This window comes from Accipiter gentilis, chromosome 7 (assembly GCF_929443795.1).
Source record: "Accipiter gentilis chromosome 7, bAccGen1.1, whole genome shotgun sequence".
Classification (NCBI taxonomy): Eukaryota; Metazoa; Chordata; class Aves; order Accipitriformes; family Accipitridae; genus Astur; species Astur gentilis.
The window spans coordinates 5,582,439-5,598,013 of NC_064886.1; the positions used below are offsets into that span (position 1 = coordinate 5,582,439).

Below are 15,575 nucleotides of genomic sequence, written 5' to 3' on the forward strand. Positions count from 1 at the left end.
ATGCATAATTTAGGGAGAAAGGAGGCATAAATTATTTTATTTTCACCTGTTTTTTTTTAAATTACAAACTATTTGATGCAGTTCTGTTAGAGCTAAGTAATGTCCCAGACATGTCCTAATTGTTTGAAGATCTGTGGGTACTGTAAAGACTACTTTGGTTCTATTTCCCCTTACACTACATATTACAACCACAGTTGGACCAATGTCTTTGATGCGCTCCTTCAAAGTGCAATAGTGCTGCAGCCAGATGCTTTTAGTATCTTCAGAAGCTCAGTGCTATGTTGTAAGGCAAAAATAGAAACACTGGCTAAAGCATAGGCAAGGCTGGTGCAGTTGCATACTTTTCATTGTGAACAGAAAGCCACAGAGATGCTATTAGGGATCAGGATAGGTAATGAAAACTACTTCCCTGGAGCTGCACTCCAGTAGGATACTCAGTGGTTGTGGAGTACACAAAACAGCTGTTGAATATAGATAATAACAATAAATTTGCTATTCTCAGCTACTAGTGTATATTGAAATTTTGTTTTGTACGATTCAGGTGATGCAGTAGGAATACAATTATATACAAACCTAGCAACTATGATTTTATAGCTGAAATAAATATTTGAACTGTTAAATTTTTTTCCAAATTACAATTTCAGCTGTGCCATTTCCAGTTAAGTATGTAAAAAGTCCTCTAAAGATTTTCCAACACTTTCATAATAAGCTAGTTAATAAATGCACTTGCTACATTATGTTACAGGGTTATCTGTGACTTTAAACCTTTATTGAGAATGGCTTAATTACAAATAAAAATATATTTATGTAAAAAATCCCTGCATGTAAAATACCCCTTCCTTTGCTATTGACATCATGAAGGAAACAAAGTGACAAAACATTTTCAGAATTAGTATTTTGACAGACTATCTTGTAATGGGAAACAAAGTTTCAGAAAATGCCCATGTTCTGAATGCTTGTGCAGTGAGCTCCTTAATCTGAATTTGTGTCATATAAATACTCAGTCTTTTCACTTGGCTTTTGCCGCTTCCTTGTGTTTTCACCTCTCATAGCCATCTTCCAGTTGGCGGCTGTAAGAGATCCTGTTCCAATGGCAGAACTCTCCTTTTGTCTGTATTAGCTTAAACAGCTTTGTTTCTTTATCTTTCAGTTTTGTTGAAGTATTTAAACCCTGGGTACCAAATATTTAACAGTCGATATTGTTACACCTATCTGTGCACTTCAGAACACTTAGCATGCCCTTATGTATAAGCTCAAGATTCGCATTTGGATAGCTGAACGAGTAAGAGGCTAAATGTCAATTACAAACCTTTTGTAAGAATTGTTTTTATTTAGCTAACCAAGCCTGCTCTAAAATAAATCCTGTGGCAGTTTAATAGTATTGAATGAACTACCTATCTGAAAATGCATGGGTTAAGGAAGTACTCCATCAACCTGTAGTTTACATACCTGTTAATTAGTAACATAGCTAATACGATCTCTCTAAATCAAACATCATGAATTTGGACTTAGACATAAAAATTCGCAGATCAGTAGCCTTTTTATGACTTACTCTGGAGGAGTCGGAAGGCATTATCTGTAATAGGTTGTGTAGCTTTTTTTCTGGGATTCTGCTGGTGCCACTAATGTTCTACTGCTCACAAATCACATCCTAATTTTTACTCATTTTGCAAGTGTAAGTGCGTGCCACTATGTATTCCAACTTCACCAATGATAAGCAAAATTTGATATACTGAAAATTTGTCACATACTTTTTGTTTGGAACTTTTTAAAAGCTACTGCATTTTAAATCTGCTACTATTTTTAGCCTTTGTACAAAGAAGTGCTCTTGATTCTACTAAGTATACTTACTGAACACTTCCCAGATACTTTTCAGTAAGTCAACAACTGATAGAAGAAAATATTTTCTCTTAGAAATTTTTTTTACCATGCTGAAAGTAGATTCCTATTTATTATTTCCACCACTAAATAACAATGTCCTCTTACTGTTATTCCACACAGTTGCAGAACACGAACAGTCCTTTTCCTAAAACCATGCCAAAGGTGTGGGATCTCTGTCTTAAGTGTAAAATAAAATTTTGCTAGCTTTACATCAGAATTAACATTGATTTTTCTACCCACTTCAACATAGGTGGGACTGGAGATCAAGGCTTGTAGGAAATTGTGATGGATGAATCTGAAATAGGTGGCTACTTCTTACACTTCAGTGTTCCTCAGCAAAGTAATTAAACCCAGGTAATACCTGAAAGGATTATGAATGGGCTGGTACCAATTCACTTGATAATGTCTGAATACAGTAACTCCAACTTAATCCAAATACAGCTGTAGTATAAGACTAGAAAATGTGAGTTCCTGCCTTTTTGCTTGTAGCAAAGAGATGCTTATACTCCCTCTTTTCTTAATCAGTATCAGCTGTTCTTAGGTCACTGAGCTAATACCAATAGTAAAATTCGGCTCAAATTACGATTCAGCATTTTAGTTATGATCCAGTATATGCTGTCAGATATTTACAATTTACACACAAAATGTATACCATTAGTGTGGACGATCATTTTCTCTATTTGCTTAGTAAGTTTAAAGTTTATATTTAGAATGGATTCTGCAGAAACTGGCACATGTGGGTGGCATAATGTTCAGACATTTTTGCAAAGAGCAATAAAGAATTCTAGGTACAAATAAAATATCTTCACTTAAACTTTTGAGGCAATACAGACTGCTCTAAGCAGTCATCCTAGAGGATTTAGCCAAAAGAGACTGAGTTTGTAGTACAAGGGAACAATACTAATAACTATGATTCAAAATTTAATGCAGTGACATAAATGCTAAATCTGTGTAAGGTGAACTTGGTACATGGGAAGTTTCCTTGAGTAAATGTGTTTCATTCCTACAATGCAGACAATACTGATGAGCCAGAAAGCCATTTTTTGTTATTTGAAAGTGGTTTAAGCTAGTATTTTTTTCCTTCCATAATACCCTGCTGAACCTCAAATCTTCAGGTTTAGGATGAAGATCAGCCCTTGATGCTTTGACAGAGAGAGAAACAGGCATTTTCTACTTTTTTTCCTGGTTTTGTTTACCTAAACCTATGCATGTATTACCAAGTGTTAAAGGTCATAAATTTGGTGCTTTTTTCTCATGTCTTTAATTTGAAAATAAGCTCAATGTGAACAGGCTCTGGGCCTGTATTTTAAAACTGCTGTCAACTGTACGGTGTTGAAAATGAGAGAAAAAAACCCAAAAAACTGAGACATACATTGCAAAATCAGATCCATCATCAGAAAAAAAAAAAAGGTAAAGACAGGATTGCAATATAGTCCTATCAATGTCTATAAAGCCTCCCTTGTTTAAGATCCCACTGCAGTTCAGGAGCAAGGTCTCTGCAGAGGAAGTCCTGAGACAAGCAGCCACCTGCCATGCAGGCTGCACAGGAAAGGACCAGAAGTATCAGGTGTGGATGTCAGCTGTCTGTGTAGATGAACAAAATGTCTTCATCAGTGCCATAACTTGTCCTGGCTTCCTCAAAGTTGCTGATGCTGGTGCAGCATGTTCCTGTTAAGGAGGAACAAAATTGTTACTAAAAATTCAGAAGAATTTGCCTTTGAAAGGCTCTTATACTGCATCTAGCGGCCTCTACAAAGAGAAGTAACTAGTATACAGACGGGACCTTAGGTTGCAGTTTCACTCAGGTAGATCTTTTCACCTCAAAGGCAGTCCTCACTGAAGTAATGCTGTAAATAGGTAATAAATTGGCTATCCTGTTATATTCTGAACAACAGTTCAGCATCTCTCACTAACCCATCTGAAAGGCCAAACAAGTTTGCTAGAATGTGTATCTCAATGCCTCAAGTAAATCACCGCATGAAATGCAGCACTGATTTAATTAATGTGGAAAAACCCCTTGTGACAAATTGGTTAGTGATGCTTGAAATATATGTACACTATTTGGGGAAGTCCAGCTCTGGCTCCATATTACAGACATATTAGTAAGGCAGTGGCTGAGAATCCACCCAAAAGGAACAGGCTACTTACGGTCAGCATAGGCAGGGTTGTTGTAGTAAATACTCCCTGAGGCTTTGTTGTAGCCACATAACACAATGAAATGGCCCTGGTAGTCAGGATTCCTGCAGAAGCACTTCTGTCCAATGGGAAGGAAGCAGCAGTATTTGACAGGACTTGAGCAAAGATCACACAATAGCAGGACTGCATTCACTAGGACGATGGCTACATGACCTTGGGACAGGTGGTTTTGGATGTCTTGAACAGTTACTGTGCTGCAGAAAATCAGACATAGTTATTAACCAGTTTAGGAAAGACTGGTATGCAATGAAGAGTGTGATGATGGACAATACTTAGGACATGCAGCTAGCATGGTTATTTTTATATCACAGGTACAGCTTTTTGCTGATAAACTGTGCAAGCTTTGCTACAGACAAAGCCTGTGTCATTCAAGGCCTTTTGATCTCATTGCTGCTACTGAAGTGCAGAGCAACAGCTCTGGATTCTGCAGTAATGTAAGTGTAATCTCAGAATGTATCAGATGCCCCAGAGAAGAGTATTAAAGGAGCTGGCAACTCATTCAGTAACTTGAGAGACTTTTGTTGTGGGAAAATCGTAAGTGAAGTGTTCTCTCTTGCTCTTAGACAAGCTTATCTCTGAAGCACCAAATCTTTATCGACTGAGTGGTTAAAGATTGTATAATCGCTAACCAACTTGATGTGCCCAAACTTGCCCCTGTCACACAGGAATATGTTTCTCCCAGTTGCAATTTTGGACTACCTGATGTTTTTGAGGCTTTATTTCTACAGTACCTCCTACAGGGAATGAGTATGAACCAAACAACCTATAATCTCACCTGTTAAAAGCTGTCCTTCACTGAGGCAGATGGTGTATTCCATATACATTAGAAACTCATCCCTTGGATACATTCCAGATGTCGGGACTGTGTGCACTACCTGACTGAACTCAAGTGCTTTTTAATCTTTTCCAGTGTCGCTAAAGCAAGATGGACTGACTGTCCCTTCTGTCCTGTCACATCTCTAGTTAAATAGATGGTGCCACACAGACTTCATGTATGTTAAAAAGGACACTTAACAATTCTGCTTAATGGAAGTTGCATTACAGCCCTCAGATGCTGTTGTGGCTGCCCTGCGCCCTCTCTTCTTTTCTTACTTGTAATCATTTACCCCACTTTGACAACAGAGATCCAAATCCAGCTTCACTATAAAAAGGGATGCAACTCAAGCTGAACATGGATGCTTAGTTATTTCCCATGTGGAATATCACTGTTGGCTGTGAAACAATTCTGCAGTTTTTCCCCTTCTGGGTTTGCAGCTCTTTAACAGAGGTTCCTTATTTCATCCTCCCCTGGGCAAAAGCTCATATGCTAGCTTTTTCTTTGCACGTGTCTGTCTAGGAACAGAGAGCTGTAATGTTTGCATAGCTCTGGGAACAAGATGTTGTGTGCTCAGGTAGCACTCTCCTTAATTCCAACAATGGCCAATTAGAGTGTGTAGGCACTCCCGACAGCGTAATTTTAATGGATAATCAAATTCAAAACATAAACACTAGTCAACTCCCGTCAGCATTTTCAAATCACTCATTCTGTGTCATGACTATTTTTCCTCAAAATTCATTATTAACTCTTGATGTCCACTTTTTTTTTTTTTTTTTTTTTTTTTTTTTTTTTTTTTTAGAAATATATTAGAAAGACTCTGTAATTCACAAAAAGGGCTCAGGGCTCGATTTCTGTCTCCTTCACCAGTTTAGCTTGGTGACTCCAAGAAAAGCATGGGGCCCACAGAATCTCCACAGAGAAAAGAAAGAAAACAGTAAGCTTACCACTTCTCCACCAGCACCTTGCTGGCTTTGGCTTGTGCAAAAAGCTGATTCACTCGATTCTCTTCTGTGTCAAAGTGCTTCCTGTAAAACGACTGTGGAGATAATAGAAGTTATGAACTGGAATGGTGTTTACCTTAGGTAATCTACCACTTACAAACCCTGCAAGCAAGGGCCTGCATAAGTTGGAGATCTGGCTATGGGATAAGAGATCTCTCCCTTAGTTCACTGGTAACAGGATAAGGATTCCTGCTCTAAATTGTAAGTTTAAATTCACTCCTGGTCAGTTACTGTTGTAATTTCCATCCAGTGGCTATTCAGCTCCCTACATGAAAGAAGCCTGTCTGGTTCGTACTGGGCAGGAGCTTGCATTAGAAAAGCCATCGCCACTATAGGCCCTCACAGGCCCCCTTGTTGGCAATCCTGAAGAGGCCAAGCTCTCAACGGACATGGAGGCTGAGTTCCCTTCTCACCTCTAGAGGTGGTTCCTCCAGGTCAGGGCTGAGGCACGGTGGTGGGGAAAGTGTGGAAGCTAGCACTGCTGCTGCCCAGGCTGTACCTGTTCTGTAGATAAATAGAGGGCTTCAGTCTCCAAGGCTGTCAAATAGGCTGGAACCTTTCATGAGCACTACATGAAAACTTTTTATAAAATTCATATTATGGAATCAAAGATGTAAAATACGTGGGATCGTATCTAGCCTTGCCTTTGGAACTGATTTGTGCCAGTTTTGGCAACAGGCAAACCTTGTTTACAGGAACTGTGGTTAATTGTCAGTAACACAGCAAAGCTTTTACAGCGTAACATGCAGGACTTTTAAAACCGTCTGCTGTCTCCCAGTAGATAAGAATACTAACCTGATTTTTGTAGCCCTTGTCCACTCCAAGCGTCTGGGTGCAAAATTTATGCTTAACACCAAAGTGCCGCATTAGATAGGCCAGGTCAATAGTCCAGATACTCTTTGTTAACTGGAGTTCCTGGATGGCTTTCTGAAATTCATCATTGTCCAAATGATTCAGGTACCTATGTTATTAGGAAAGGCAGGGGAAGAGGAGCACAGATCTTAGGAAAAGCAAAATGTGTGCTGTAGCCCAAGCCTCCACATCACAGGACGTAAAAACTGAAACAGTGGGCCTGGCTCAGAAATAACCCCCCAAAAAACAACCCACAAAGGAGCCACAAATTTAAGGGAAGGGAAGGGAGTAGGGAATATTTAACTGGATTTATTGCTGACTTTCTATATTTGGAAATGTATGGATATCTTGACTGGTTTATAGTGCTAGAAGAGTACAGGTGCTGTACAATAGGCAAGCTATACTGAGCAAGTATAGAACTCTGTCCTGAAGGGCTTACAGTCTAAATGTACAAACATATTAGAGCAAACACAGAAAGAAGTGTTAAAGACTAAAACTTGCTTCACGCAATAGATGGATTTCAAAAGAAGGAACTGTAAAGAAGTCGGTAAATATTTAAAGGAAGCTTGTCTTAGGCACTGATGGCACAAAAGGCAATAACAGGGAGATGAAGTCAGGAGGAAGCTTGGGATAGGTTGCAAAGGGGTGGGGAGAGGCAGTACAGAGAGTTCTGGAAGTCAGAAAACAAATGCAAGTAAACGGAAAAAAAAGGACTGGAATTGAGGATGCAAGGCAAAACAAGGTCAGATCAGCAGGGTGAGAAGATTAATCTAGGAAGCTGAGTTTTGGGCAGACTGGAGTGGCAAAGAGGTAAAGGGAATAAAGAGGCAGAGGTTACAGTAGTCAAGATGGGAAATTACCAGCACACGGACTAACGTCTTGGCAGAAGGGATGGAGAGAAATGAAAATCTTCTGCTTCATATCTACTAAGTGGACATCTAAATAGGTATTTCTCCTGCACCTAAGCTCATGTTCCTCTGTGGAAGGAAAGAGGAGTTCAGCAGGACAGCTACTAGTTCAAAAAAAGAAAAACCAAAACAAAACCAAAAAACCCCCAAGGGGCAATACAGTGCATTGTTTTGAAGTTGAATCTACTCCTGGAACAAAAACACACTCATCCCACAGACTGGGGGCTCAGCAGGACAGAGGTAGTATATACTCAGAAACTGGGGTACACCTACCCATCACTTGAAAACACAGAAAGGAATCAGGTGAATTACTGTGCTAAGTATCAGTTCTGAATTATAACAACAGGAGAGAGGAATAACTTTTTATCACCTTATGCATGCCAACCTGCAAAGTTCTTAGAGCTGATCAGGTATTTTGCATTTGTCAAAACAGTCAATTATTCAAAAGGGTCTGAAGTTCATCTTAGTTTATATGTTCCCTTGCTCCTGCTGGAGAGCTGTGCCAGGCCCAAGCAGCAGTAATTCTCCAAGGGTACCCGAGAATAGGTGCTCTCGTAAGACTAAGTTAAACTCACAGCTGCTTCAACACACGTCTTCTCCCCGGACATTGCTTCCTGCTACCTTCCCCACGGGATGGGATTTCCCACCCATTCAAACCAAAACAGTCACTTACTGAAGCACCATCCTGGAGCAGGCTAGCCCACAGTCCCAGTGGTACAACTGCTGAATGACCGGCACTTTCAGCTGGATGCAGTCAACTGTAGTGAAAACACCCCATTGTGAGTAAAACACGGAAGATGTCAGTCCATACAGAAATGTTTTTTCCATACCTTGGCATTAAGTCAGCTTGTCCTCAGCACTATAGCTGCAGAAACTTAGGAACATTTTTTTTACTTTATCTGATTGGTAGGTACTTTTTTCTTTCTTAGGGGAATGTAGGTTTGCTATTTCTGTACAGTTAAGCATTTGGTTTAATCTCATACTCCTTTATTGTTCCATACCTGGATCACTCTGCCATATAGTCCTCCCCCTTCTCCTTGAAAGTTTCTTCTTTTTTTTTTTTTCTTTTTTTTTTTTGCTGGGGTGACATACATACCCATCAGCCCCTAACTATGAAGCTTTATTCCCCTCCTAAATAATAGAAGGTAAGGCACAGGTATTCATCCTTTCTCTTGTGTCTGAATGTATTTCTGTGCCACAAAAAGGAGTTAAACCAAACTGCGAGAAAACAGACACAACCAAGATCTCCAGGCATCGATCTCTTCCTAGCCCCACAGATCTGAGCCTTTTCTACAGATGCCTTTTTCCCGAGGGACTGTAACTTATGTGAGTAGTTTTAGGTTAACAAAGTTCACAAATGGCACCAGTTGGCCTTTTGTATTAACTCCCTCAATAACTCAACAAAGGGAGAAGGAAAAAGCACAATCTTTACCAAAAAGTCCCAGAATACAAGTAACTCCATCCCTCTGCCTCAGTTTTTATTTTCATAGGCTTGGCAATGTGGTGTTTTCAGTTTCAGAAATGCCCTTAGCACTCGAAGGACTTTAAGTGTTGTACCTGTTACTGCTACTTCAGCGTCGATCAAAATGAGTTAATCATAAAGGGCTTTTCTCAACAACCTTACCTTTGACCTAGAAAAGACCTTTGAAGACACGAGGTCAACTACATTTTAAGATGGGAATAAAAATGCCATTGACATCATGTGGACTGGCCTAGCGTGTAATCTCTTATTATTTTTAACAAAGCTATAGCCTGCTGTAGGGACGAGCCAATACAGAGATTCTGGACTCTTTCCAAATATTTTTTCATAGTTGTGCCGCTGTTTAATCATGACTTTGAAGACTGGCATACCCTTTGGTATATTCAGTCTTTTTAATGAATCTAGATTAAGGCGCTCTTAAGTATCCTAAAGAAAAAATGAGAACCCAATTCCGAGATTCTCCTCAAACCAGGATCTGTAAGTACTTTGCTGTCATTTTTTCTCGGCACGTTACGATTCTGTCCCCTTTTTGTTAATACCGAGGGCCTCTGTCAAGTCCCAAGATTAACTGAAGAGGGACACGTTTTCTACGTGAAGACTTCAAAGGGTAATAACATTTAATTTTCTTGGATATTCAGCTTCCAGTCATCCTGTTTCCCAGCACACCCAGACTTCTTCAGCGATGACTGTCAGCTGTCCCGAGGTAAGCCAGAACCCAGTACACGCTGTGGCTGTAAATAGCCCCGAAAACACCTCTCCGCTTCGCCAGCTCCCCGGCGCAACGAACTTGCAGCGGGAGCCTGTAATCCCACATCGCTGCTGGCCAAACCGGCGGCTCCGGGAGGGCGGAGGAGGCCGCCAGGGCCTCCGAACGGGACGGCAACAACCGCCGGCTCCCCGCCGCGGCCGGGGCCGTACCCGGGGCTCCCTCCCCGCCCCCGGCCCCAGCCCGTTCCGCCGAGGCGGACCCCGCCGCGGAGACACCCCCCCCCCCCCCCCCCCTCCCCTCGCCGCCACCGAGGCAGGGCTCCGCCCGGTATCCCGCTCCCCCCGGCGGCCGCCCGCAGAAGGAGGGCTGCGGGTAAGGCGGCCGGGGCCGGCCCCGCTGCCCCGGCGGAGCAGCACTGACCTGGCGGCGGCTCCCCAGCCTCCCGGGGACTCTTCATGGCGGCGGCGGAGGCGGGGGGGGGGGGCGGCTGCCGACCGCTCACTACCGGCCCCGGCGAACCGGCCCGAGCGGCGGCGCGGCCCAGGAGCCCGGCATGCCTCGGCGCGGCGCTGGCTCCTCCCGGCCCCGGGGGCGGAGGCGGAGGCGGGGGCTGCGGGGGGCCGGGCCCCGGGGCGTCTGCCCCGCGCCGTGGCCGCGGTGGGGTGGGTCGGTGGGCAGGGGCATGAGGCGGGGGAGGGAGGGGACCGGGGGGAGACCTGAGGCGGGCGGGGAAACGCGGGGCGCGCCGGTAACCAGCCCTGGCCCGGGGACGGGGTACCGCCGGTGGGACGGGGCTGACCCCCCCGGCCGGCGGGACAAGACTGCGGCGGAACCGTGGTGCCGAGGCAAGGCGGGCCGGTGGCCCACGGGCGCCCTGGCGGTGGCGGGCGGGCGGGGGGGGGGGGGGGGAGAGAGAGAGAGAGAAAAGAGGCGGCCGCGCCGCCGCCGCTTTCCGGTTCCGGCGCGCGGTGCACGGCGGGAAGCTGGAGGAGGCCATTAGGGGGTGAGCGCGGGCCCGGGCTGAGGCGGTTTGGCGGGCGGTGAGTGGCGGGGGAGCCGGCCCCGAGTGGGGGTTCCCGGCGTCCCGCGGGTCCCCGGCAGCGGTAGGGCCCTTCGTCGTTCTCCGGGCGCTCTGGGGAAGGTCCCGAGCTGCGGCCGCCTCCCCTGAGGCCTGCGGAGCCCGGGCCTGAGGGGACGAAGCGGCGGTGGGGCGGCCGGCGGCCTTGCGCGGGCCTCGGGGGCTCCGCTCGGCCTCTCGGGGGTGGGTCTCCCCACCGGGTCGGGGCTCTCCTCTGCCCCTGAGGTCTGGGGACTTTCCTGTGAAGGAGGGTCGGGCGAGGCGCTCGCCGCGGCCGCGGTGTGTGCGGGTGGTGTGGCTGGGCTGGGTTCCTCGTGGTGGAGCCCGTCGGTGAGGTGATGTGGTCTGCGAGCGGGGCTGCGCTGCCCACAGGTCCGGCTGAGCTCGTAGGCGGTCAGGCAGGCTGCGCCGTTACGGGACGCACCCGGGGCTATTTCCATTTGAGGTGCACCTGGCTATACAAGTGGTCCGTTATCTGGGGTTTACAGGTGAATTTCCTAGGTCGGAAGAGAGCTGGAAAAGACTCGCTTTTTCTGATCTTTTAAGTTTTTTTTTTCTCCCCATGGGCATCTTTCTAGAGAAGTTTTATTAATGCTTCATCAAAGCACATGGTGCGTTTGGGCGAGAGAGAAGAATGAGTGCTTTACACTGGGAAAGACCATACATTGTGTAGGTAAAAACCTAGTCTACGACTTTCGTTGTAATTATGTCCTTTGGGTTTTTATCTTGTCTCAGGTGTAGAGCCGTAGCACTGCAAACATGTCGATTGGAGTGCCAATTAAAGTCCTGCACGAGGCTGAAGGCCATATTGTGACATGCGAGACCAATACAGGAGAAGTTTACCGAGGCAAACTTATTGAAGCTGAAGACAACATGAATTGTCAGGTATACCTGCTTCAGAAGGATGGAGGGAAGGCTATCTGATCTGTGCCTGGAAAGGCTGATAGCTAGCTTATTGGCAGCTTGTTTAAAAGACCCTTGCTTTTAGTCTTAGGATAAAGAAAACTAACCGTATTGCTGCATGCACACTGTCTTACCATTGCGAAATGGATTCATGATTACTGTGTGCTCCAAAGAGGCCAGAGCTTATTCTTTCTGGTTTTAGAGTCGGATGGGGCATTCCTGTCAATAACATCGGTGTTCTTAAGGTTCTGTTCTGTGAACAATGTTTCTGCTGGAGTTCTTTATTTAAAGCCACTGAGCATAAGAATACGTAAGCCTTGATTTAACAAACAGAAGCTTTTTTTTAATGCATGTTACTTTAGTTGTCCCAAGAGGGCTTAATTTTGATTGACTTTAAGCAAGCCGTTGAAATCAAAATGCTTCCTTAATAGTTAGGACTAGAACAGCTTTACTAAAACTGATTCACTATAACAAAACAAAACTAACAAAGCTGATAAAACTAATTTGCAAACTGGGGAGAAAGCAAAAGTCCTGGGCCTGCTTGAATAGTAGCAGGCTTAGGATTATGTTTAAATGGTCCTGGATGCTTTGTGTCACGACTCCAGTTGAGAAAGCAGTATGCTTGGAAAGTCTTTGGCTTTGATACTTGAATCCTGGCTGTGTATTCTACGGGCAAGAGAAATAAGAACACAGAACTGTTAGAGGCCTCCATGAGCACTGACTGATCTTTACTTTCCAGATGTCCAACATAACGGTGACATATAGAGATGGACGAGTGGCACAGCTTGAACAGGTGTACATCAGAGGTAGCAAGATACGGTTTCTCATTTTACCAGATATGTTGAAGAACGCTCCTATGCTAAAGAGCATGAAGAATAAAAACCAGGGTTCTGGAGCTGGGCGAGGAAAAGCAGCTATTCTCAAAGCTCAAGGTGCGTACAGTTTGTTTATGGTCTTCCTCTGACCCCCATTTTGCTGTAAAAGAACTGGAAAACTGTCATCTCTATCACTGAGGAAATGTAAGCTGTAAGAAACTGAAAGATTACTGGTTCATACATTGTTTTTCCTGTACGTTTCATCCTCTGGTGGGAGTCAAGGCTCAAATTGCCCAATTACCTGAATATGTAATATTGATGTTACAATAATTCAGATATGGTGAGCAGTCCTGTTAAACAGAGGCTTTATATAAAACTTTATCTTCTGTTTTCCAGTGATTGTGGCCACTAGCTGTTTAGAATATTCAGGGAAGGACTCAGGTGTTCTTGTTAAGCTTTTGTAGAAAAACAAATTCGGGTATTAAGATGGTACTTAAACTATTGGGAAGCTGTAATTATTAGCCGTTCTGCAGTTCACTCTCATTTGTACCTTTCTCAGGGAAACAATCTAGTTATAACAAGATTGAGTAATGATCATGGGCTGCAGACTCCTTGGTTAGCTTTAGCAAATGCAGTAAAGTCACGTGGGGGAGTAACATCTGCTGAAATGTGCTGTGTTCTGTTGCAAAACCTTGGAAGACTATGGGGTTTTAAATCTCTTAGGCTCTACACATTTGTGTGGCAGCTTAGGAGGAACACAAAGTGTATGAATACTCACTGCATCTGTTTGAAGTAGCAAGACGGTGTCACTTAGTTCTGGTTCTTCTCACATAAAGATTTTTGCTGTCATGTCACTTTCTGAACTTCATAGGATAGCCTCATTTCCTTGCTTCTAAGCAAGAGACTTTGAGTGTTATTTATGTTTTGCTTGTCAGCTGTTGAGATAAATATGCAGTTAGATCAAATTCATGTCATCCGTGATGTTTTCTTTTTTCAGTGGCTGCAAGAGGAAGAGGCCGTGGTATGGGCCGTGGCAATATTTTCCAGAAGCGAAGATAATTTTGGTCTTGACCTACATGCTTTTTTTTTTTTTTTTTAATTAGGGGTTATTAACTTGACTACATGCGCATTGGTATCAGTTTTGTTTAATAAATGTTTCTAACAAAAACTTGTCTGCTCTTACATGACAGGACTCCTCTTGGGCAAATACATTGTAGGTTATTTCAAACTTAAAACAGCTTTGTCTGGAAAATAGTGAACTTTATATCTAGATTTGACTGCTTTGTATTTGTATGATGCATTGACTTTTAAAGATCATGTTTCCTTTTTTTTGTTTAGTCCTGTTGTCATTCATTCTCTAAAGATTAGAAGGCATTGTTGATGAAGAACTTTGAAATAGTATGTTTTAAAGTCATATTAGCAGCTGCATTTATGGAAAATACAGTGAAACAGAGGCAGCTTCCTGAGAAGCAAAGCACTATATTCTTTTGCTTTATACGGAACTACAATAGGTAGAGGTCCATCTTCAGATCTGTACACTGAGCTTGTATTCTTGCGTTTCTTACTGTTCTCTTTGGATAGGGGGAGAATTTTTCATTAGGATCACACAACTTTGATAGCCTGAGTCTATATTTGCAGTGAAAAATTCTATTCTAACTCTTCGTAGTTCTTCCCTCTGCCTGGGAAAAGAAGACAGAATATAAAATAAGCATTTTCAAGGATAAATTTGAAGTGTTTTGTAAATTTGAAAGGTAGTGCAGGTATATGGGGAAAGTCTTATAAATGGTTATCTCTTAAATACAACTCAATACAAATGCTAATCTTTTGAACGAAACTTAGGATCAGCTTTAGCTTTTGGTCTTAGCATTTCTACACAGTGATAGAGATCATCAGCTGATCTGCAGGAAGCCAAATGTAGTTGTAACTTTAGTTTATTTTGCTAAAAGTATAGTGTGGTTGTTCTTGCCGACTTAAATGGTTGTTATGTTTAAATGTAACACTTCTGAACCTAATCACATACTTGCATACAATCAATTATCAGTCTGTACATGTACAAAATAGCTAGTCTTGTTTTTCTGCTTTGATGCTGTGAAGACTCTCCCTTGTGTGCAGACAGGAAAGGTGAATTAATGTATTAATTTGTTGAATTGTCTGTAAATAAAGCTGTATTTGGTCTCACATCACTAGAAAAACCCTGCTACATGTTCTTCTGGGTAGTAATGATCCTAAACATTTGCATTAGAAACCTCCTTAAAATGTGTTTAAGATCTGCTTGAGCTCAGCTATAAAAACACTGTGGTGTCATCTGGTGCCTTGGCCAAGGAACTTGTCCAAAAGACAAGACAGTTTTCACAAAGCCCTGCTTCAAAACATGGTATGCGAGTCATGTTCATATAGCAGTAATGCTTTCCTGAAGACAGTATTTCTAACTTAAAATGAGCAATTTGGGGCTTTAATAATGGCATTAAACACTTCCTTGTAGAAATGTGTCATTCTTCAAATTGACAGTCACTCTAGAAGAGAATTGTGACATAATCAGTTGATCAGGCCATTTCCCTCTGTATCTGCGTAAGATATGGGCAAGTAAAACTGCAGTGGTCTATTGCAAACTACAGCGTTTCTAATCACTAGTAGTAACAGCTGTTTGTACTGTTTGGAATTCTTCAATCAGTTTGGTTCTAGCTCTTACTGCAGGAGAGAAGGCATTTTCACAGAATTTCCTCCCCGTGCTTAAGTAAAGGCTTCTGAGTTTCACAAGACTGTCCTGAGAAAGACCATCTTAAGATCAACATGAAGCTGAAGTCTATTTTGAGTCTTTATAATAGATGCCCACTGCGACTGACGTTTTATTGCACAAAGGAGAAAAGAATTGCATCCTGTTGCTGTACCATGAGTTTTATGGTCAGAATTGAACTGTCTGCTTGTAGTATCCCAT

The 15,575-nt window shown here is 43.1% G+C and overlaps 2 protein-coding genes across 6 annotated transcripts; one reads left to right on the top strand and one right to left on the bottom strand.

Moving 5' to 3' along the window:
• Positions 1–25: 25 nt before the first annotated feature.
• Positions 26–10,455, bottom strand: GUCD1 (guanylyl cyclase domain containing 1). Of its 2 annotated transcripts, XM_049807031.1 has the most exons (6): positions 10,265–10,455; positions 8,329–8,413; positions 6,691–6,856; positions 5,839–5,930; positions 4,030–4,271; positions 26–3,549 (listed from the first exon to the last, which is right to left on the bottom strand). In XM_049807031.1, the coding sequence occupies exons 1-6, from the start codon at positions 10,299–10,301 to the stop codon at positions 3,458–3,460; spliced, it is 714 nt and encodes a 237-aa protein (XP_049662988.1). In that variant the 5' UTR covers positions 10,302–10,455; the 3' UTR covers positions 26–3,457. The 2 variants fall into 2 exon arrangements, with proteins under 2 accessions (XP_049662988.1, XP_049662987.1); XM_049807030.1 differs by lacking the exon at positions 10,265–10,455 and having other exon boundaries at positions 8,329–9,759.
• A 2-nt stretch (positions 10,456–10,457) lies between these two features.
• SNRPD3 (small nuclear ribonucleoprotein D3 polypeptide) lies at positions 10,458–13,968 on the top strand. 4 transcript variants are annotated; one of them, XM_049807035.1, is made up of 4 exons: positions 10,458–10,506; positions 11,658–11,807; positions 12,565–12,757; positions 13,638–13,968. In XM_049807035.1, the coding sequence occupies exons 2-4, from the start codon at positions 11,682–11,684 to the stop codon at positions 13,697–13,699; spliced, it is 381 nt and encodes a 126-aa protein (XP_049662992.1). In that variant the 5' UTR covers positions 10,458–10,506; positions 11,658–11,681; the 3' UTR covers positions 13,700–13,968. The 4 variants fall into 4 exon arrangements, with proteins under 4 accessions (XP_049662992.1, XP_049662993.1, XP_049662991.1 ...); XM_049807036.1 differs by lacking the exon at positions 10,458–10,506 and adding an exon at positions 10,574–10,689; XM_049807034.1 differs by lacking the exon at positions 10,458–10,506 and adding an exon at positions 10,773–10,847.
• The last annotated feature ends 1,607 nt before the right edge of the window (positions 13,969–15,575 follow it).